Below are 23973 nucleotides of genomic sequence, written 5' to 3' on the forward strand. Positions count from 1 at the left end.
AAAATATGTATTTGACTAAAAGTAAAATATATAAAAATAATAGTGTTCCACTCAAAATTCTCTTGGGATGACCGCTAGTCTTGTGTAATTTTCGGTGTTCCTGTTATTGATTATGCAAGAAAAAATAAATCACAAGTTAAGTTTTTGGCCTTTACTTAGGGCGATGAACGAACTCACAACCCACTAAATTAACACTAATATATTATTCATCTGACAACTCAAATTATACAATGAGCTCCACTCAAAATCCTTGTTAATGTATTGTAACCTGTACAATCGGCCAAACCAACCAAGAGCAAGTATAAAACCGAGAAAAGTAAAGAATACAAGAACACAAAGCTTTTACATGTTCGAATTAATAGATCCTACTCACGGTAGAGGCTTTGTCTCTAGTCAATTCACTAATAGCTTTCGATTACAACCGGATTACAAGATCATAACAAGAATAAAAACGTATTGCAAATACATCAACTGAAATCAAAATACAAATACAATAACAAGTATAGAATCTGTTCTACCGATCTCAAGATCATGTCAAGAATCTGATCTATCAGTTACACCAAATCTCTCACGCCTCAGGCGATTCAACAATAGAGATTAAAGCAATACAACCTTACCGAGTGATCTTACCAACAAACCGAAGCCAATCGAACGAGAGAAGGATTTACAAGCGAGAGAGAGCCTCACTTCGAATGCGCCGAACCTAGGGTTTCAAATGAGAGAGTAATAGCAGATCTGGACAAATTAGGGCAAGAAACTGCCCTTATATAGCTGCAGGCAATCGACTAGGCTTAGGCAAAGCGCATGGGCCACATGAAAGATGGGCTTGTCTCACAAAACTGATCTCGACCCAAATGGCTAATGGCCCACAAAATAATCAGCAAATCAATCATGTATGCATATTTAAATGTTAGTTAAATGAACATAAGATGAAACCTAAATATATAACAAAATGCATACAAACAGCATACATCAATTATATGAAAAATATATTTTAAATCATAAATCCTAGCAACCCTCTTTGTAACGTAGTCAAGTGGACAAAATGATAAATACAAAGAGAAAAGTATCACGTCACAAAAGAAACGTGCTTAGCAAGTAAAATCAATAACTTTAGACGAATTTTAGTTATTATCTCATTATAAAATAATTAAAATAATAAAAGTGATCTAAAGTAAATTAATTATCATGTAGCGACACATGAATCACACTAATAGCATAGTAACTTTTAACCTTGACAAGTATGAAATTAAAATAATGAAAGTGATATCTAAAGTAAAAATTAATTATCGTGTAGCGAGACACGTGAATCACAATAATAGCATAGTAACTTTTAACCTTGACAAGTATGACCAGAAACATTTAGCATGACATCATAGAATACTAAAGTTTAAAGAATTTAGTGAGGATAAAACGCCAAAACATCTTTTGAAGGTATAAAATTGTCATTTTTTTTTTTAACTATAGAGTGTGATGAATGATGTTATATAGAAATGAATTATTTGTATTAGAAATTTAATTGTAATATTAATTATAAAAATAAAAAATATTCTCTAAGATATTATTTTCCCATAATAATAATAGTAAAGCATATTCATATTTTCTCTGAAAATTCTCCTACAGATGTGAATATGATCTCCAGGATGACTATGATCTCCAGGATGACGACAATAATAGAGATCAGATGGTTGAAAAGACCATTCTATCCTTGTTAAAGCAAGATTAGAAAACAACCCGTTATTCTTTGCTGTCGCCTGTTGGGTAAATTACATAAAATGTCACAAAATTTTGACGTCCTTTTCAATTTGATCACTAAACTTCAATTCCTTATAAAGTGATAACAAAACTTTAAAATGTTTTGTAATATGGTCACTAAAATGATTTTTGAATAATTTTTCATCAAAATTACTAAGGTGGCAATGGCCACATCATCATCATGTTAGTGCCACATCATTGCCACGTCAGCAATTTCGACTAAGAACCAGTAAAAAATCACTTTAGTGACCACATTGTAAAATATTTTAAAATTTTATTATCATTTTATAAGAAATTAAAATTTAGTAGTCAAATTAAAAAGGACGTCAAAATTTTATGACCTTTGGTGTCATTTACCTGCCGTGTGTTTCTTGAAAAAGTGGTGGATAGTCCAATGGAATGGTCCGACCCATCGGGCGACAATTCAGCCCCCTCATCCAGTGGAATCGAATCAACTTTTATGCCTTTTCTTTTTCTTTTTTTTGGTTACAAGAAGGGAAGGGAATAGACGACGCGCACAAATCACCAACTGCCGAAACGAACAAGGATCTATTCCCTCCCCCCCCCCACCCTGTATAGTTGCTTTCTCGTTCCCTCCCGTTCTCTCTCTCTCTCTCTCTCTGAGGAATTGGAAAGATGGATGTCTCCGGAAATGTCGCCAGTAATGGCCTGGCCGAGCCCCGATCGGCATTGATATTCCTTGGCACCGGTTGTTCGAGCGCTGTCCCCAATGCCATCTGCCTCGTCCAGCCTACGGATCCTCCCTGCTCCGTTTGCTCCCAGTCCTTGTCTGTTCCCCCGGAAAGAAACCCTAACTACAGGTATTTGCTTCAATTTTCATTGTGCTTGGCATTTCAAGCGGATCTGTAGGTACGCCTTTTTGGTTGAATGGGCTGCTTTTCGATGTATATAGGGTGTTCCGAGGGTTGTCGGGAGGCTTATTCCGAGTTTTTTAAATTTTATTAATACGGATCGGGGTTCCAGGTCGTCTTATTGAAGTAGGCCTTTTCCCCCCATTTTTGAGCGACGCTTTTATTTTCGTATAGTTTGTAGGAAAAGAATCAGAAGTTACTTAAATAAGCTAACTTACAAAGTGATACAATTAAAAATGTTAGTATTTTTTTCTTTTCTTTTTTTGGGCGGGGGGGGGGTGTTGTGGTGGGAGTGGATGAGGAGGAGTTGTGCTAGTCTGCTAGATCGACTTAAGGATTGACCATTGTGGCCTTTGATTGAGTTGGGGAATTGTCAGATGAAAAGCTTAGATTTCATCAGTAATCGGAATGTATGTACTGGGAGTTTAGTTGCCACTGTTCTGTATAATGTTAGCTTTACAATGTTAAAATGATTCTTTCAGAGAGCACCTATGGTTTTAAATGAGCTGACTCCAAGTAAACTGCTTTAATCTTGGTTTGGAAATAAATGTGCTTAGGCATCGTGTCTGAAGTTGGTTTGTATCTGAACAAACCCTAAACAAACCTGCAACTTCTAGAAGAACCGAGCTGGAGGAAAAAACAACCAAACTCAATTGATTTTATTCATGCAAGATTGCCTATTTATATATATTTTACTCTATGTTGCTAACCCTATTGTACAAGAGATAGAGTTCTAACTAAACTAAATTATTGTACAGATATACAACTATTTAAAGATAGGCTAACTAGAGTACATTATCTTTATTATTTTTCATATTATCTCTTATAATATCAGCTCCTATAATTTCTCCTATTATCTAGGAGCTCTTGATTTCAATCTCTTCAATCTGCTTTATCCTTATCTTCAGCTAGCTTCATGTGGCCGAGTCTCTTCCATAAGCTATCTTTATCATAAGATAGCTTATTATCTCGGATTTCCAACACCCCCCCTCAAGCTGGTGAATAGATATCTCTCATTCCCAGCTTGCTAATCATAATCTCAAACCCTGGTCTTGACATTGCCTTTGTAAGGATATCTGCTTCTTGAGTTTCTGTAGGAATGTAGATCAATTTAATTCCTCCCTCTTCAATTTCCTTTTGTATGAAGCTCCTATCGATCCGAACATGTTTCATCCTGTCATGCTGTATAGGATTATTGATAATACTTATGGCTGATTTGCTATCACTATAAAGGTATGTTGGAAATTTTAGGGGCATCCTCATGTCTTCCATCAGTCTCACCAGCCATATAAGCTCACAAATACCCTGGGCAATTGCCCTAAATTCTGCCTCTGCACTGGTTCTTGCCACCACTGTCTGTTTCTTACTCCTCCATGTTACCAGATTTCCCCATAGCTTGGTACAAAAACCTGAGGTTGATCTACTATCAATAACAGATCCTGCCCAATCTGCATCAGCAAAGCATTCAGCCCCTCGTTCATTACCTTTCTTGAACAATAACCCTTTTCCTGGAGTTCCCTTCAGGTATATCAAAATATGATACGCTGCATCTAAATGTTGTTGAGTTGGTGAGTGCATAAACTGGCTCATAATACTCACTGCATAGGCAATATCAGGACGAGTGAGAGAGAGATAAATTAGTCTTCCTATTAGCCTTTGATACCTTTCTTTATCAACTGTAGGATCATCATCTTTTACAAAATACTTCCAATTTCTTTCTAGAGGTGTATACCTTGGTTTGCAACCCAGCATACCTGTATCCTTAAGGAGATCCAAGGTGTACTTTCTTTGTGAAATCAAAATACCTTCCTTGCTTTTGGCCACTTTTATTCCCAAGAAATATTTCATAGTTCCAAGATCTTTAACTTCAAATTCCTCCTTTAACCTCAGTTTGAGTGCTGCAATTTCCTGAGTGTTGTCACCTGTAATAATGATATCATCTACATATACAATGAGAATGCACCTCTTTCCATTTGAGCACTTAGTAAAGAGAGTATGATCTGCTTCTCCCTGAGTATACCCAAACCCAGTGAGTATAGTGTTGAATTTCTTGAACCATGCCCTTGGAGATTGCTTTAGTCCATAGAGAGATTTCTGTAACTTACATACCTTGCCAACTTTCCCTTCTTCAAACCCAGGTGGAATCCTCATGTATACTTTTTCTTCTAATTCCCCATTGAGAAAAGCATTTTTTATATCAAGCTGAAACAATTCCCAATCAAGATTTACAGCAATAGATAGTAATACTCTTATGGAATTTAATTTAGCTACCGGGGCAAATGTTTCTTCATAGTCTATCCCATAGGTTTGAGAGTATCCTTGGGCCACTAACCTTGCCTTATACCTGTCTATGCTTCCATCTGATCTGTATTTGATAGTGAACACCCATTTGCAGCCTACAACCTTCTTATCTTTGAGAATTTCAACCAAATTCCATGTATGATTTTCAACCAGGGCTTTCATTTCTTCTTTAACAGCTTCCTTCCACTTTGGGTCTTTCAGGGCCTCATAAATATTTCGAGGTACCGTTACCTCATCAACAGTCATGGTGAATGCCTTGAATTGTGAGGATAATTTAGAGTATGACATGTAATTTGAGATGGGGTACTTTACACATGACCTTACCCCTTTCCGGATAGCAATGGGAATATCTAGATCATCATGACTTGTGACATTCCCCTCAATTGTTGGACCTTCCTCTAGTTCTAACGATTGGCCGAGTTGAGGATTAGGATCAGGATTTTTTGGTCTTCTTGAATAAACTTTTATGCCTTTTTCTTCTATGGACTTTTCTAGGCTGACTTCCCCTCCTGAATCAGTCACCATTGACTCAACTTGTTGATGGGCAGGCATACTGGAAGATTCAATGTTGGCTGATTCAATAGGAACAGATTTTTGGTGATGAGTGGCATCAAGATTCGAATTCTGATACAAATGAGGGAAGAGATGTGAGATTGTGGGATCCCAATGAGTTTCCTCTCTTTGTATCAAGTCACTGGAATAGTAGAACTCATTCTCAACAAATGTCACATCACAAGAAACAAAGGATTTTTGTGATAGGGGACAATAACATTTGTAGCCTTTTTGGGTAGGGGAATAACCAATGAATATGCATTTAAGGGCTTTTGGGTCAAGTTTGTGATGGCGATGAGTGTTTTGATAGACATACACAATGCAGCCAAAGACTTTGGGTGGAAGAGAGTTTATGATGCGGACATGAGGGTAGAAGGATACTAGATGATTCAAGGGGGTTTGGTAGTTTAGGACCTTGGATGGCAGCCTATTGATCAAATAAGAGGCTGTGAGGACCGCCTCTCCCCAATACCTATTTGGAGTAGAACTAGTAAACATTAGAGATCTAGCCACTTCAAGTAAATGGCGATTTTTTCTTTCAGCTACCCCATTTTGTTGAGGAGTATAGGGGCAAGTGCTTTGATGGAAAATCCCATGAGTGGTAAGGTATTGGGTGAAGGGGTGAGAGAAATATTCCCGGCCATTATCTGTTCGAAGAATGCAAATGGAGGATTGAAACATGTTTTGAATCAGTTTATGGAAACCTTGAAAAATGGTATTAACTTCAAATTTTTCTTTCATAAGATACACCCAACACACCCTTGTATGATCGTCGATGAAAGTGACAAACCATCGGGCACTAGTCAAGTTTGAAATTCTTGCTGGGCCCCAAATATCACTATGAATTAGGTAAAATGGTTTAGGAGTATATGGATGAGATTGATAAGTGCTGTGTGTTTGCTTGGCAAGGATGCATTTATCACATTGAAGAACTAAACTCTCTTTATTGAAAAATAAATCAGGGTACAAACGTTTCAAATATGAAAAACTAGGGTGGCCAAGCCTTCTATGCCATAACAAGATATCAGAATTAGAAGTAACCGAAAGAGAGAGACTATGAGTGGACTGATCAAGGGAAGCCTTATTTTCTGAAAGCCAATAGAGCCCACCCGTTTCCTCAGCACTGCCAATCATCTTCCCCGAGGACCGGTCCTGAAAAATACAATGAGAGGGTAGAAAGGTTACAATGCAGTCCATATCTTGAGTAAGCTTGCTAACAGATAACAGGTTGCATTTCAAATTTGGAACATATAAAACTGTTTTCAGTTTTAAACCACCAATACTTATATCTCCTTCCCCCATAACAGCCGAGGTGTTTCCATCAGCTAATAACACTGTTAACTCCTTGTCCCTTGGCTGCCAATGAGATTGAAATTGTTGAAAAATTTCAGCTGATCCTGTCATATGGTTAGAGGCACCCGTATCTATAATCCAGCACTTTCTACTAGGTCTTCTAGAGGTTAGGGAGTATATTAAATTACCTCTTTGGACGGGGAATGTTGTAGCCGTAGTGGCTGTATTGTCGGTTTCTTTCCCAAGGTGAGTATCCTGCAATAATCTTTGCAGGAACAGCACCTGTTCAGTAGATAGGTTCAGCTGCGTACCTTTCTCGAGTGGAGGTGTTGCGGCAACTGAAGTTGTGTAGGCTGACCTCTCTTTTTCTCTCTTACCCCTTGGCTTCCAATTTGCTGGTTTCCCATGTAGCTTCCAGCAGGTATCTTTGGTGTGAAAAGGCTTGTTGCAATGCTCACACCATGGTTTATCCCTTGAAAATTCTTCCCTTTTTGTTGCTGCAAGGGCGGAGCTTGTATGAGAATCAGTGGCTGTGAGCATCACCCTTTTCCTGCTTTCTTCTCTTCTTACTTCCGCAAAGACCTCTCGGAGTGAAGGAAGGGGTTTCGTGCCAAGAAGCCGACCACGAACTTCATCAAGGTCTAAATTAAGGCCGTGAAGAAAGTCGAAAACCCTTTCTTTTTCCAGCATTTTGCTGTATTTCAGACTGTCTGCTTTGCACTCCCAATTTGGATCATAAAATAGATCCATCTCCTGCCATAGTTCAAGCAATGTATTATAGTATTCGGTCACACTAGAATTACCTTGTTTAGTGTTTCGAATAGCCGATCTAATCTCAAAACATTGAGCTGTGTTTTCGAGATCCGAATATATTTCTTGGACTGCATCCCACACTTCCTTAGTAGTCTTGTAAAAAAGGTAGGTTCGGCCAATCTTTTGCTCCATTGAATTGATTAGCCACGCCATGATGATGGAGTCCTCAGCCTCCCATCTTTGATAATCAGCAGCATCTTTGGATGGTGTAGTAACTTCTCTTGACAGATGTCCATACTTACCTTTGCCCTTGATTACCAAAGCAACCGATTGGAACCACTCACGGAAGTTCCTGCCATTTAACCGGTGCTGTGTAATCTGCAAGGTGTGGCTCTCGGTGGATAAGGAAGCGCCTGGAAGAATAGCTATTCGTGGGTTGGAAGACTCGGCAGTTGTGTGGACTGCACTCTCCTTGTTCGAGTCACTCATGATTGCGGAAGTTTCAGGCTTGGATCAATCAAGCTCTGATACCATAAACAAACCCTAAACAAACCTGCAACTTCTAGAAGAACCGAGCTGGAGGAAAAAACAACCAAACTCAATTGATTTTATTCATGCAAGATTGCCTATTTATATATATTTTACTCTATGTTGCTAACCCTATTGTACAAGAGATAGAATCCTAACTAAACTAAATTATTGTACAGATATACAACTATTTAAAGATAGGCTAACTAGAGTACATTATCTTTATTATTTTTCATATTATCTCTTATAATATCAGCTCCTATAATTTCTCCTATTATCTAGGAGCTCTTGATTTCAATCTCTTCAATCTGCTTTATCCTTATCTTCAGCTAGCTTCATGTGGCCGAGTCTCTTCCATAAGCTATCTTTATCATAAGATAGCTTATTATCTCGGATTTCCAACAGTATCTTTCAATTGATTATTGGTTGAGCTTTGGTTATATCTTGATCTTTTATAGAGCTTTCAAGAATATTAAGCGTATTGAGTCAAGAATGGAAAATCACCAACTTCAAAATATGTCCAAGCTTGCCTTCTTTACATAGCAAGTCGGAGGTTGAAACTTGAGTAATAGCTTGTTTCATTTACAGTCTCACAAACAACATAATTGGTTGTTATCACTTTATTTGGATGGAAACAAAATACAGTGCCTTCGCTTCTAGTTTATTGAAGTGCTATTTGCTTATTTACTTTTTAATTTGTGTTTTTGAGGTATGCCTCATGAATGATTTGTTGATATGTAGGTGCAATACATCTCTTCTCATTGATTATTGCAAGACCAATGGTGAACACCATTATATCTTGATAGATGTTGGCAAGACATTCAGGGAACAAGTGCTTCGATGGTTTACTTTCCATAAGATACCTCGGGTGGATGCTGTGAGTTACTTTTTTCTCTGCATTTTGTTTCAACATTCATAGTTCACAGAGAATGGGCATTTGATAGCACATATGTGGATCCATACTACTATTACTTTGAAACAAATGTCCCAACACATCTTTGAGTAATTTAACTCAATTTTGATTAAGACTTTTTCCAACTATTTGGAGACAAATTCATGGATCTTCTTTCACCATTCCACTCTATCAAAGATTGATGTGTTTAACATTGGTGTTTGTCATGGACCTAATGAAGTTTTGGGCAGATGGCCTATGGATCGTATCAAGAGTGATGTTATTTTTCAGTTCTTTTGCATGGTCCTTAGAGGCCAAAATATTCTATATTAAACAATAGCCCTAATAGGGTTAGGATAAATTACATAGCTTAGAAACACATGTTATGTCTTATAACCAATGAGATCAAATTTTAAGAGTATTATTGTGTGCATGGTTCTGCTAACTCTTTGAAGATGAACCATTGCTTTTCCTTTCTACTTTTTTCACAAGAAACATGTGATACTAATTGGTTGCTGCTCCTGTTTTCAGAACAGTCATGATTCATTTCAAAAAACACCATCAAAGGGAGTACAGATTACATTTCTTATGCACAATGAAGCCTAAATTAGTGTCATCCCATTCCCTATGTCTATGTGTGGGTTATTGCTTCTACAGAATAATGCCACGAAAAGGCTTGTTGTCTAGATACTTCCGAGTACCTATTCTTTGAACATCTTGCAAGGCTTCATCTGTAAATAATGAGCCAAATTTTATTCCTTTCTGGTATAGAAACTTACAACTTTTTCTCTATCTTATTAATGCCGACCTTAATGTGAAAATTAATTTGTTGTCAATTTTTGTTAGTTTTTTGCACACAGTTTTTGTATTAACATCCTGGACTTTCTTGATACTTGAAGATCAAGCGTGTATGAACTAATGATTGTATGCATTGCAGATTGTGTTGACTCATGAACATGCTGACGCAGTTCTTGGTCTGGATGATATGCGTGCTGTGCAACCTTTTAGCCCCACAAATGACATTGCTCCCACTCCCATTTTCCTATCTCAGGAGGCAATGGATAGGTATAATTTGAACAGCTTTTTGACTGATACCATACCATTCCATTACCAAATCAGTTGGCTATGTTGCAGTCAACTCATTACCAAGATACAACTGTGATGCATATGATGGTGCTGATCATAATATGCTGCCACATTGAAGATATCTTGTGCATGATTCGTCCACTAGAATTTTGATTTTGAGTCTCACATGTGGAGTATACTGGAATATCATGCCTCAAAATATACACTATCAGTTCATAGTTGATGTGCATCATTTTCTTCATGAAACAGTGTGAGTGTGAAATTCCCTTACTTGTTAAAGAAAAAGCTTAAGGATGGCCAGGAAGTGAGACGGGTTTCACAGCTTGAGTGGAAGATAATTGAGAATGACTGTAAGAAGCCGTTTGTTGCATCAGGATTAAAACTTGTTCCTTTGCCAGTTAGTTCCCCACTTCTATCTTCTCAAACTATGATTTTTTATTCGCTCCTTGTCACTTATGCTTATTTTTCTTGATGTAGGTGATGCACGGTGAAGATTATGTTTGTTTGGGTTTTCTTTTCGGAGAAAAATATAAAGTAGCTTACATATCTGATGTTTCTCGATTTATTCCAACCACTGAGCACTGTGAGTTAATTGTTTTTGCTCCTTTTTGGTCAGTTCTATCTTTTTTATCTTAATTTCCTACACCTCTATATTTAACCCCCATCCTCCCCCTCCAAAAAAATACAATGAAACAAAAAGAAAACAAATATGAATAATGGCCCAATTAACAAATATAAGAAAGATGTTAAACAAAAAATGAAAAATAAGAAATTTGATGGAATGAAGTTATTGTCTCAATCTTGGCCAAAAGGTTGGGAGCATCTAACCTCAGGACCCCACCTTAAATTGTTGAAATTCACTTGACTTGCATGTTTACGGATACCATAGTTAATGAGTTTGTCATTGTTCTTCTTGAGTCTAGCCTTCGATGCTTTATGAAGAAGTGGATATAAAATTACAAATCTCTATATGCAAGCATTATCTATTTATTACATGTGTCTCTCATCTGGTGAAAAAATCAAGTCATTGCAGTCAAATCCTTCCAGGATAGTATATGGTATTGGTGCTAAAGTTATCCTTAATTGTTGATTTTGATGGTTAATGTCTCAAGCTTTGATGAGGGGACTTCCACTAGAACTCAAGTCTTGTTATTATTGCCAACAGGCCCCTTTCTTTCATGTAGGGATGAACTGTTGAGTTGTTAGCCTCTTCTATTTAGTTGATTTAATGTTGTGATCTTTCTTTACATAAAAACTATATTTGGGAAGAACTATCACTTGAAATGCCCAGATATCTTGGATCAGTTGTTCTAAAAGACTGGTAAATTATTGAGAATGTTACAGGATTAAGACAAGATGGTTAAAGTGGAGAAGTGCTTTTAGCATTTTATACAAATGTAAAATCCAGTTAAAGTACAAAGAAAGTTCTATTACTCATTTATAAGACCAACTTTGTTGTATGACATAGAATATTAAAGAATTGAGTGCCAATACATGCAAAATATAAGCTTATCCGAGTTGAGAATGCTATGATGGATGTGCAACCGTACAAGAAAGACAAAATTAGAAATAAGGTTATTTGTAATAAGATTGGAGAAGTGCCTACTAAAGATAAGATGTGGGAAATGTCTTTAAGATGATTTTGACATGTGAGATCAATACAAATAGACATACCTATGAGTAGAGTAATGGAATGAATGTAGTTTGTAGCAAAAGAGGTTTAGAAAGGCCAAAATAGAACTTAGTTTTAGACTTTTTGGCATAATGTGAGATATAATGGCCTTATAAAATATATTGTCATGGATAGAGATAATTGACACGACATAATTTATGTAGCTGACCCACCTAGTGCAAATTGTGTTGCTGTATCACTGATGTACCCATTATTTCTACATCTACTAAAATGCTAATACACTTGATTTTTTTTTTCTTTTTTTTTTTTTTAGGGGGAGGGGGGATAGATAACTCCAATACTTTGCATTCCAGTCACTTGTGTTTTGTTTGCATCATAGTTACCAGGTTCCCCCTACCCCCCCGGGGGGTGGTGCTTTGGCATCTGGGAACACCATAGAATGTGTCCCAATTCACCTAGATTGGAGATCCGGATTAAAGAGAATGGTTGAGAATGTTGCAGTGATGGGGGTTGCAATGTCGTCTTCGAGCTGTGGTGCCATCCCAACTGAAAAAAATATTAAGAGGGAGGGAGGGAGGGAGAGACATGTTGGTAGGAGAAGAGATAAAGGGGTGTAGGGGAAGAGAAAGGGGAGTGGAGTAAAAGACAAGAAAAAGGGAGTGGGCAAGGGAAAACAATGGCCTGAAAGAGAAAAGGAATGCCAGGTGAAAAAGAAAAAGAAAAAGAAAAAGAGGAGGAGAAAAGGAAGGTTGCTACTGCAAGAGGGAGGGTAAAAGGTTTTCAGTCATATTTTCTTTTCTAAGGGCCAACAAAATTGGTGGGCTTTGTTATAATGGAGAAAATGTAAAAATTATTTAGTGGAACAATACCAAATATAAAACTTATTATAATGGAAAAAAATAAAATTTATTTTTTAGAAGAAAGGGGATAAGCCTAAAATTAAGCAGGAAATAGAAAAGGACAAATTAGCAATAAAATAAGAAAGACAATGCAACTCCCCCCCTAGAAAAAGACAAAACCCAAATGTTCTCAAAAATAGTTTTTGAATATATAATATATGTGTTGGAGGTGTTCCACTTTGGAGAACCAAAGAAGCCTACCCCCCTTGTACCATGTTCTGGGAAAAGTGGCGTACCACTGCCACATCCCCTTACCACATTCCATGAACCGGTTAAATATGGTTTGCATTCCAATTTTTCCTACTACATTCTTGTGGATTGATTTCTTCCTTTTCAATGTTTCAAATATAATATACTTATTCAAGAAATGAAGTCACCAGGAAGATTTATTCATGTAATTTTCTAATTGTTTGGTCCACATATAAGATCAGTACAAGAATTAGTTTGACTTGCAAGGCTGCTAGTCTATTACATTGAAACCTTGAATTTGCAACATAATCATTTGAGATCAACTTTGTACCATGTAAGCATGCATGCATGGAGCCCATTTCACCTTTTTAATCTGTCCAAGTTAGCATACTTTCAGTAGAATTGGCTCACTGACATTTATTAATTGAAGGTCTTGTATGCTTTATTTTTCAACAAAGTAATGCTCTTTTTAGGGCATATTGAATAGCTATCGTCCTTATCTAGTGAAATGATGCAAGAAATAAGTAGGAAAGGTTTTTTTTTTTTTTTTTTTGGGGGGGGGGGGGGGGGGGGGAGGATTTAGGTAGAATCCATGTTGCTGACCTCACTAGTGGGGTTAAGGCTTGGTGGTGGTGGTGGTGTTCCCAAAACAGGGTGGTGGTGGTCAGAGTTTGTTATTTATGAAGCATCAAAATGATGCCGTTTTGGTTCTTGGCTGGAGGAGGGTAGCGGGGCAACCCGGTTGTCTTTTGGCAACCTGCTGGAAGGCCACGCGGCAACCTCCAGCTGGCCAGCTTGAGTCGCTTTGCCCGATCTGATCCTGTCCATCCATCTTGCTTTATCCCGAGCTGATCCAGGCCATCAATCTTGCTTTATCTCGGGTTATCTCAACCATCCATCTTGGCTATTTATGTTCCGCCTCGGGATTCGTTCATCGACGGGAAAGAGAGAGAGGGAGTAAAGGGCTTTGGGGATTAGGGTTTTTCATTTTCTATCGTCTTGGCCGAAAGTCTTTGAGGGGGTTTTCCTCTCTTAGGGGGTCCGGGTGAGATCATTCTATTCTCCATTTTTGTCTCCTGTAAATGCTCTGTATATTCTCTTTGTTCATTGGTTTTGATTGGTAGACCTTTGATCTTGATTTTGTGGTCATTGGGTCGATTGTGTTAGCAAGATTAGTGATGTACAGAGAGTTTGATATGTTGATGTAAATCAGTTGTACTCCTTCTCTTTATAGTGCAGTGAGCTCTTCATACCAGAGCTCAACGTGGACGTAGCCCAAATTTTGGGTGAACCACGGTAAAAATCTCGTCCCCTTTGCGTTATTTATTTTTCTGTTGTTTATGTTTTCTGTTACGTGTATCTCTTATATGTTTTCCATGATTGTGTTGGGAGTTTTAATCCTTTCAGTTCTATCGAAAGTTTATGCTATCTGGGGTTTGTTTTTGTGAGCCGTTTTTGTGCGTTTTTCACAACAAATGGTATCAGAGCCTTTATCTTTTATAGCACTGTTTAGGGTTTGAACACTCTCAGAGTCTATCGGTTTCAAATCTAGGATTATTGTCAGTTTTGTGGTCTCTGTCCACTTAGGGTTTCCTGAGAATCAAGTCAGCCGGTTGTTTGTTGTGTGTGTCTTAGTAAGAGTCTAGAGCCACTTTAAGTTACCTTCGTGCAAAGCGAAGATGATGTCTACCCGATTTGAAATTGGAATATTTGATGGCAAAGGAGATTTTGGTAGTTGGAAAAGAAAATGAGAGTTCTACTCTCTCATCATAAGGTGCTGATAGCACTGGAAGTTGATGACCGAAAATGGTCACCTGATCAGCTTGCAAGAACAGATGAGATAAGAGAAGAGGCATTTAACCTCATTTTTCTTCACCTTGGTGACACAGTCATACGAAAGGTAGATGGTATGTCTACTCCTATTGATTTATGGAATAAATTAGATTCTTTATATTCTGTAATGTCTGCACCTAATCTAGTATACTTGAAAGGCATGTTATTTAATTTCAACATGAATACATCTAAGTCAATGGATGAAAACATAGATGAATTCACTAGACTTGCATTATTACTTAGAGGTACTGATCAAGCATTAGGAGACACAAGTGAAGCTATGATTCTGTTAAATTCTTTACCTGATGACTATGATGTAGTAAAGCATGCATTAAGGTATACTGGCATTGTTCCTAGTTTGGATCTTGTTATCTCGGGTATTAAAGCTAGGGAACTGGAACTAGGAAGATCTAAAAGGTCTGGAAATAACCTCTTTGTAAAGAGTAAGAATGAGAAAAAATCTTTTACCAGTAACAATGATCACACTAACGGGTCAGGGCAAAAGGGTAAGAAAAAGGACAAGAAGGGTAAACAAAAATGGAAGTGTTATCACTGTGGAAAAGAAGGTCACATTAAGAAGTATTGCTATGATTATATTAAGAAACAAAAACAAGGGGGAAATACAAATGTAAATGCAGGAACCTCTAATTGTTTAGCTGAAGTTCTTAATGTCTCTCATTTATCTGCTGAACATGAATGGGTAATGGATTCTGGTTGCTCTTTTCATATGTGCCCAAATAGAAAATGATTTCAAAATTTTAATTAGAGGGAAACTAGTACTGTATACATGGGTAATAATCAGTCATGTAGTATCCAAGGTATATTAAGCATATCCTTAAAATTGCATGACAATAAAATTAGAATGTTAACTGATGTAAGGTATGTACCAGGATTAAAAAGAAATCTAATATCTCTTGGCACACTTGATGAGTTAGGTTATTCATATAGAGCTAAAAATGGTTTTCTACATGTTTTTAAAGATGATAATCTTATTCTGTCAGGTACTAAGAAAAATGGCTTGTACATTTTAAATGGTTGTTACTCTTCCCTTGTTAACATACATTCTGCCTGCATAGCTAATCTGGATAAGACAGATACATGGCACCTGAGACTTGGCCATATGAGCCTGAAAGGTCTTCAGGCACTGTCAAACCAAGGCTACCTTGGAACAGTGCCTCTTGGTCCCTTGATTTCTGTGAGTCATGTGTTCTGGGCAAGCAACATAGGTTGAGTTTCCATAAGAGAACTCACCTGGCGAAGGCATGCCTGGAATACCTTCATGCTGACCTATGGGGGCCTTCTCAGGTCCCCACCTTTGGAGGCAAGAGGTATTTTCTATCTATTGTGGATGATTTTACTCGAAAGGTATGGGTATTTTTATTAAAATCAAAAGACTAGACCCTAGAGAAGTTTAAAACCTGGAAAACAATGGTAGAAAATCAAATAGATAGGAAAATTAAAACCATTAGGACTGACAATGGCCTTGAGTTCTGCAGTAGAGCCTTTGATACTTTTTGTAATGATCGTGGTATACTTAGACATAGAACAGTGAGGAACACTCCCCAACAAAATGGGGTAGTCGAACGGATGAACAAAACCCTACTTGAAAAAGTTAGGTGCCTATTATTCACATCAAATATGTCTAAGTCATTTTGGGGTGAGGCTCTATCCACTACAGCTCATTTGATAAATAGAAGTCCTTCTACTGCTCTAAATTTAAAATGCCCTGAGGAAATTTGGACTGGTAGGAAACTGAATTTTAATTACTTAAGGGTATTTGGCTGTGAAGCCTATGCTCATAAATCTGAAGGTAAACTTGAACCTAGGTCTATCAAATGTGTGTTTGTTGGGTACCAAGAAGGTACCAAGGGATATAGGTTATGGGATAGGGAATCTGCTGGAGTTAAAATTATAATCAGTAGAGATGTTATCTTTAATGAAAATGTTTTCCCTTGTAAAACCAACAACCTAAAAGAAACAAGCACCCAGGAAAACCTAGATGACTTTGCTGTGTTAGGGGGGTCTCACATTGAGGTGGAGCAACCAGTAGGAAGTAATGACTTGCCAGCTGCTCTAGCCTCACCTGATCAAAATCAACCAAATACTACCCTGCCTATGTCTCATGATGAAAGTGCCTCTGATCATGATGATGATCAAGAGGAACAAGAGAGTGAACCTGAGATTGAGGTGGAGCATCATAGCTCACCCCAAGATCTCAGTGGCTATCAGCTAGCCCGTGATAGGAGCAGGAGGGTCTCCAGACCCCCTGCAAGGTATGCCTACTCTGACCTAGTGTACTGTGCTTTAATTGCTGGAAAAGAATTGAGGAGCAGTGAGCCAACCTCATATGAGGAAGCTATCAACTCCAAAGACTGTGTTAAGTGGCGACAAGCCATGGATGAGGAAATGAACTCCCTCAAGGTAAACGGCACCTGGACCTTAGTCCCCAAACCTGGGAAACAGAAACTGATCCAGTGCAAATGGCTGTTCAAATTAAAAGAAGGTATGTCTCCCACTGATCCACTTAGATACAAAGCTAGATTAGTTGCTAAGGGCTTTACTCAAAGGGAGGGTATAGACTACAATGAAAATTTTTCACCAATAGTCAAATTTAAGACCATCCGCATGATGCTTGCTGTTGTTGTTTAATTTGATTTAGAATTAGAACAATTAGATGTAAAAACAGCCTTCCTGCATGGTGATCTTGATGAATGCATTTATATGGTTCAGCCAACTGGTTATATTAATCCTACTCATCCTGACCATGTATGCTTACTGAAAAAATCTTTGTATGGTTTAAAACAATCTCCAAGACAGTGGTATAAAAAGTTTGATAGTTTTGTTTTAGAGATTGGTTTTATAAGAAGTCAATATGATAATTGCTTTTATTTTATTCTCTCTGATATCCCTATTTATCTACTGTTGTATGTAGATGATATCCTGATAATCAGTAAGTCTAAAGATAAAATTAGTGAATTAAAGTTAATGTTAAACACTAATTTTGATATGAAGGATCTAGGGCCTGCTAGAAAAATTCTAGGAATGACAATAGAGAGAGATAGAAGCAAATCATCTTTGAAAATTCATCAACATGACTATCTTATTAAAGCTGTTCAAAGGTTTGGTATGCATAACTGCAAGACTGTAGGAGTTCCCTTAGCTGGACACTTTGCTCTATCTAAATCTCAATGTCCTACAACTAATTCAGAATTAGTTAAAATGGAAAATATCCCCTATGCCAATGCAATCGGAACTGTTATGTATTCAATGATTAGTACTAGGCTCGATCTTGCATATTCAATATCTCTGCTTAGTAGATACATGTCAAATCCTGGGAAAACTCATTGGGATGCACTGAAATATATGTTAAGATATATTAATGGAACTATTGACATTGGCTTGTGTTATAAAAGAAGATTTGATTCTTTTGATCTTGTGGGATATGTAGATTCTGACTTTGCAGGTGATAGGGACTCAAGGAAGTCAACAACTGCATACTTTTTCACCTTAGGTGGAAATTGTATCAGTTGGAAATCCCAACTTCAGCCTCTGGTGGCTTTGTCCACCACCGAGGCTGAATATGTTGTTGTAACTGATGCCTTCAAGGAGGCTATTTGGCTGCAGGGTCTATTCAAGGAGATCCACTTGCTTCAAAGCAAAGTGACTGTGTTCTCAGACAGTCAAAGTGCCATCCACCTCTCCAAGAACTCGGTATATCATGAACGAACAAAGCATGTTGAGGTAAGGTATCATTATGTTAGAGATTTAATAGCTAATGGCACTATGAGCATATTGAAGGTGCCTACAGAAGATAACCCAGTTGATATGGGGACAAAAACTCTAACTGCAACCAAGTTCAAGCATTGCTTGGACTTGCTGCATGTTGGAGTTGGTTGATCTATCAGCCAACTCGAGCAATGAAGGTAAGACTTGAAGCATACTGCATTTTCTAAGATTGGGAGTTTACTGATACTTTGATGCTTCAAGGTGGAGATTGTTATTTATGAAGCATCAAAGTGATGCCGTTTTGGTTCATGGCTGGAGGAGGGTAGCGGGGCAACCCGATTGTCTTTTGGCAACCTGCTGGAAGGCCACGCGGCAACCTCCAGCTGGCCAGCTCGAGTCGCTTTGCCCGATCTGATCCTGTCCATCCATCTTGCTTTATCCCGAGCTGATCCAGGCCATCAATCTTGCTTTATCTCGGGTTATCTCAACCATCCATCTTGGCTATTTATGTAATCCCCCGAGAGCCCAGAGAGATTAGTACATATCGAGGATAGTGTAAGAAAGGAAACAACACCAGCTGGATACCTTTTGGGCTGAATGTTGGCAAAGAACTCCCAAGTTAAGCGTGCTTGACCTGGGGTAATTCAGGGATGGGTGACCCCCCTGGGAAGTTCGCGTAGGCCCATCAGGATAAGTTGTTCCGGATCTTCCTATCGCTTGAACGGGATGCTACAGATGGTATTAGAGCCAACCCGGGCCGTGTGTTGGGACCGTGTACTAGCCAAAGGCTGGGGGTACTGGACTGGGGACCGTGTACTAGCCCAAGGTTGGGGGTACTGGACCGGGGAGAGCTGGGACCAGTTGTAAGGTCGCATGACGAGGACGCCATGTGCTTAAGGGGGGGAGAATGTAATCCCCCGAGAGCCCAGAGAGATTAGTACATATCGAGGATAGTGTAAGAAAGGAAACAACACTAGCTGGATACCTTTTGGGCTGAATGTTGGCAAAGAACTCCCAAGTTAAGCGTGTTTGACCTGGGGTAATTCAGGGATGGGTGACCCCCCTGGGAAGTTCGCGTAGGCCCATCAGGATAAGTTGTTCCGGATCTTCCTATCGCTTGAACGGGATGTTACAATTTATGTTCTGCCTCGGGATTCGTTCATCGACGGGAAAGAGAGAGAGGGAGTAAAGGGCTTTGGGGATTAGGGTTTTTCATTTTCTGTCGTCTTGGCCGAAAGTCTTTGAGGGGGTTTTCCTCTCTTAGGGGGTCCGGGTGAGATCATTCTATTCTCCATTTTTGTCTCCTGTAAATGCTCTGTATATTCTCTTTGTTCACTGGTTTTGATTGGTAGACCTTTGATCTTGATTTTGTGGTCATTAGGTCGATTGTGTTAGCAAGATTAATGATGTACAGAGAGTTTGATATGTTGATGTAAATCAGTTGTACTCCTTCTCTTTATAGTGCAGTGAGCTCTTCATACCAGAGCTCAACGTGGACGTAGCCTAAATTTTGGGTGAACCACGGTAAAAATCTCGTCCCCTTTGCGTTATTTATTTTTCTGTTGTTTATGTTTTCTGTTATGTGTATCTCTTATATGTTTGCCATGATTGTGTTGGGAGTTTTAATCCTTTCAGTTCTATCGAAAGTTTATGCTATCTGGGGTTTGTTTTTGTGAGTCGTTTTTGTGCGTTTTTCACAACAGAGTTTGAAATGGGAAGTAAAATTGGTGACTCACCTCCCCTCTTCCTTTTTATTTGATTTGGAGCCAGTGCAGCTTGTTTTGCATACTTGATGGCATTCATGAGTAAACTTTGCCTGTGCCTCACAGCTTTATGTGTGAATCCTAAGAAAGGCCCTCAGTTAAAATTATTTTGTTGCTGAATTCCTGATGATACATAATAGTGCATCTTCTCTTCTCTCTTTTTCCAATTGAAGTGCTCACTTAACTAAGGTTATCATTTTGCAGACATTTCAAAGAGTAGTGGTCAACAGCTGGATCTCCTCATCCTAGACACACTCTACAAGGTCAGTCACTAATCAGAAGTTTTTATTTGTTTCTACCTAATCCTTTTGTAAATGATATTCTTTCCTTGTATTCATTTTTGCAATGTATCCTAAGCTGTATTTGGTGTTCTGGTTACGAAGGAAACAATTATCTTAACAGATTGATGTGGAAATATTCTCTTATAATTTGGTAAAATATGATTGACTTGCAATGGAACGCCTGTCATTTTTTCATTAGATATCTATGTCACGGAGTGGTTCTACAGTAATTTTGGGTTCTCTTTTCTTCCTCTCTGGTTCTCTGTGTTGTGTTCTGTTAACCCATTTTGTTTGTAAAAGTATATATTATCTCTCAATAACTAGAAGTTATGAAAATATCCCAATAGGTTGTTCCCTATATCTTTCTTTTCTGTTGAATTTTTTTTCTTTAACCTTTTTCTTTTGTTGTATTGAAGTACTAAATTTGGAAGGCTTGTCCATAGTCAATACTACCACTTAGCTGTAATTTTTGTGGCAAAGGTATTCCAGTTTGTCATGGATGACAATTATTTAGCTGATCTATAATTATTGAAGTACACCAGGCACCCTCAACTCTGCTAGTTGATATCAAATCTAAATTATTGTTTAATCCTATTAGTGTTTTTCCTAGAGGGAGCATCAGCGGTTGAACACTAGTTGCTTGGCCATTTTAATTAGGAATACAACAATCACAGACAATAATCACAAGCCCACTAGGTAGAGTCTTCTGCATCACTTCTAAACCTCCAACCTATCTATGGACTTATATCCTTGTCAATTTTAATTAGGAGTGAAAATGGAATTTTATCGAGGAGGACATGGAAGTTTCTCCATTTTCTGAATCTCAGTAGCTAGATTTATTATCTCAGACATCCTGCTGAATCTCAGTAGCTAGATTTATTATCTCAGTATCGAGGAGGACATGGAAGTTTCTCCATTGTTGACAAGTATTTACATAACTCATTAAGTATCATCATCATCTTTGTCTTCTTCTTTTTCATGATGATCCTTGGGGTTGCAGAAAGGAAAATACTGTTAAAGACTGAGGAAACAAACCCAGTTATTGCAAATGTAGACAATAAAAGAATCTTCATCTTCATCTTCAACTTTTGAGGTTGGCCGTATAATTCCATGGAATGTTATCTCTCTGTTAAACTTCAAGTTATCTTTTGCCATCTCACCAGGCTAAATGTCACATTCCATTCTGCTGATACCAGCACATCCCATGTGGTTATTTTCTCGTGGCATGTACTTTCATGGGTGATCATACATGGAAACCGTTCAGCTATTTTGGCTATTGATTAATTGATAATTATGTTTTCTTTATTTTAATTGATTAGCTGGTTTTTTCTTTTAAATTCTGCAGAAAGGTTCCCACAATGTTCACTTTTGCCTCCCTCAGGTTTGTTTTACTTTTATAATTATTAATCCATTCTTTTAGATAATACTGATTTTGCACCATGACTGCTTATATTAGTATTTGCTTTCAGACTCTTGATGCTCTTAAGAAGTTATGCCCAAAGCGAGCTCTCTTAATTGGGATGACCCATGAGTTTGATCACCACAAAGATAATGAATTTCTTAGGGAATGGTCGGCAAGGTACTTAAGCTGCAATTTCTTTATGACCTCATTCCCACTGGCCTACTATTAGAATATAGGGGTTGAGGTCTACTTAACTGTTGATGCACATTCGCTTTTATGAAATTTGTCTATCCATGTTTCTCGGGCTTTTTATTATGGTAGTTGTTCTATTGAACGATGGAACTTCGATGTGGGAACAAGGTTTTGTGAGCATGTCTTTGAAAGTTTTATAGCCTTTTAACCACAGAGAACTAAACTTGGTAGCTTTGTCACTGATTGCTTGTAGAGAAGGGATCGATGTACAGCTTGCACACGATGGATTGAGAGTCCCTCTAGACCTTTAAAGAGGTAAGCTGCCAGACATTAATTAGTGTTTCATGCATTTGCAGTACAAGACATATAGCTCCTCTTTTCAATATTGCTGCTATCCTAGTTAGTAACATGAAGAACAAGAATGCTGGTGATGGTCTCATAATGCCCTATCTGGCATTGTCTCTGCAGGTAGCCGGAAGCCATGAATCATTGGTTCCATAAGGGGACGACAACCAGAAATGTTACATTTCAAACTTCTGTGATACTCAATGAGTTAGGAGGAAAGGGAGTCTGGAAGCTGATACTGGCTGAAAACGTATGTTGTATGTATTTTGTCTTATCTTCTAAACAAAATTATTCCCTTTAAACGGGCAAATGTAGCTTATATATTGAATAATTGATCCATCGTGATTATAATTAGCAAATATAATCAGTTGAATTAGGATGTGAGCAATGTACTCCTTCATGTTAGTCCGATAACAATGGTTCGTTGAAATTGGAATTTAGCAAGGATTTATTAGCCTTGCAGCTATGAATAAATATGTATTAATTTGTCCATCAAAACATATTGTTCTTGGGAGTCTTGAAATATATTGTTTTTTTTGGAAAAGTTGATGGAAAATCTTTACTTGTAGCTTTTTAAAAAATATCTCTATAGAATTAGAAAACTGAAAAGTGTGTTCAAAATTATTTTTTTCTAAATTAGAGAATAAAAAATAAATTTTTTATTTCTAAAATTGTACTAAATTTTAGAAAGTTTCTTAAAGGTATTAATCTTTATTATTTTTCACTTATTTTTCAAAAAAAAATATACATTTTTCTAATTTCACCTCCACTTTAAATGCTATCAATAATGTTTTCTTTTCTCCTGTAAGACGCAAGTAATAGGATGTAATTTAAAAAATATATATATATATATTTTTAACCACTAGAAGTCATTACCATGCATTAACTTTTCCACTCCTGCTCCCAAATCTAGGGTTTTAACAATTGTCTATGGTTTCTCTACCATCGTCAACTGTTTTGGTCATTGCCTCCTAATTTCTTTATTATCGTCGATTGCCCTAGACCACTTTTGATTATTTCTTAATTTTTTTTATTTTTTTTTCAAAAGTAAAAAACTTGTTTTATATTTGACAAAAATAAATGAATTTTTTTATTTTTCTATAATTTTTTTATAAAAATAGAAATATAAAAAACAAAGATGAAAATTAAAAACATTCTCCACGTGGCTTTAATGTCTTATCCTTAACTAGTTAACATGATCAAAGGTGTCAAATTAAAGATATCCGTTTTTACTGGCTTTATCAGGCCACAGCTTTGGCAAGTCTTCCGCAGTGGGCTTATTAGAATCAAAGCATTCATTTCAGTTACGCAACTAGTTTTGATTACGTGGCAAAGTCAAGTCAATTAATTCAATTAATATTTCCAGTAATAAGAAGAAGACACTCTTCCAGTCAAAAAAATATTGTTCATTGATGATGCAAATTTGCGTGGGCATTGAAGTAATTTACTCCCTCAAGCGCCCTTAGTATGCTTCACGTTAAAGGGACGTACATATTATATATGTGTATATATATATATAAAAGAAAGAAAGAAAGAAATCAAACTAAGATTTGTAGTAAGAGAGAAAATCGTGTAGCAAATTTGAATTAATACTCTATTTTATTCTAAGTAGATATCATTCAATTTTCAAAGTCAGGATAGTGTTTGTTTAGAAGAGATTAAGACTGCAATATATATA

General features: G+C 37.4%; 1 protein-coding gene across 2 annotated transcripts; it reads left to right on the forward strand.

The window, feature by feature from the left end:
* The first annotated feature begins 2219 nt into the window (after positions 1-2219).
* On the forward strand, positions 2220-22769 carry LOC127792929 (putative hydrolase C777.06c). Of its 2 annotated transcripts, XM_052323605.1 has the most exons (10): positions 2225-2576; positions 8796-8931; positions 9884-10011; positions 10282-10429; positions 10510-10615; positions 20280-20338; positions 21702-21737; positions 21826-21935; positions 22204-22265; positions 22419-22769. In XM_052323605.1, the coding sequence occupies exons 1-9, from the start codon at positions 2392-2394 to the stop codon at positions 22259-22261; spliced, it is 966 nt and encodes a 321-aa protein (XP_052179565.1). In that variant the 5' UTR covers positions 2225-2391; the 3' UTR covers positions 22262-22265; positions 22419-22769. The 2 variants fall into 2 exon arrangements, 1 of the variants encoding a protein (XP_052179565.1); XR_008021233.1 differs by lacking the exons at positions 22204-22265; positions 22419-22769 and adding an exon at positions 21357-21449 and having other exon boundaries at positions 2220-2576.
* Positions 22770-23973: the final 1204 nt, after the last annotated feature.

Source organism: Diospyros lotus, unplaced genomic scaffold (genome assembly GCF_014633365.1).
Source record: "Diospyros lotus cultivar Yz01 unplaced genomic scaffold, ASM1463336v1 superscaf1, whole genome shotgun sequence".
Lineage (NCBI taxonomy): Eukaryota > Viridiplantae > Streptophyta > Magnoliopsida > Ericales > Ebenaceae > Diospyros > Diospyros lotus.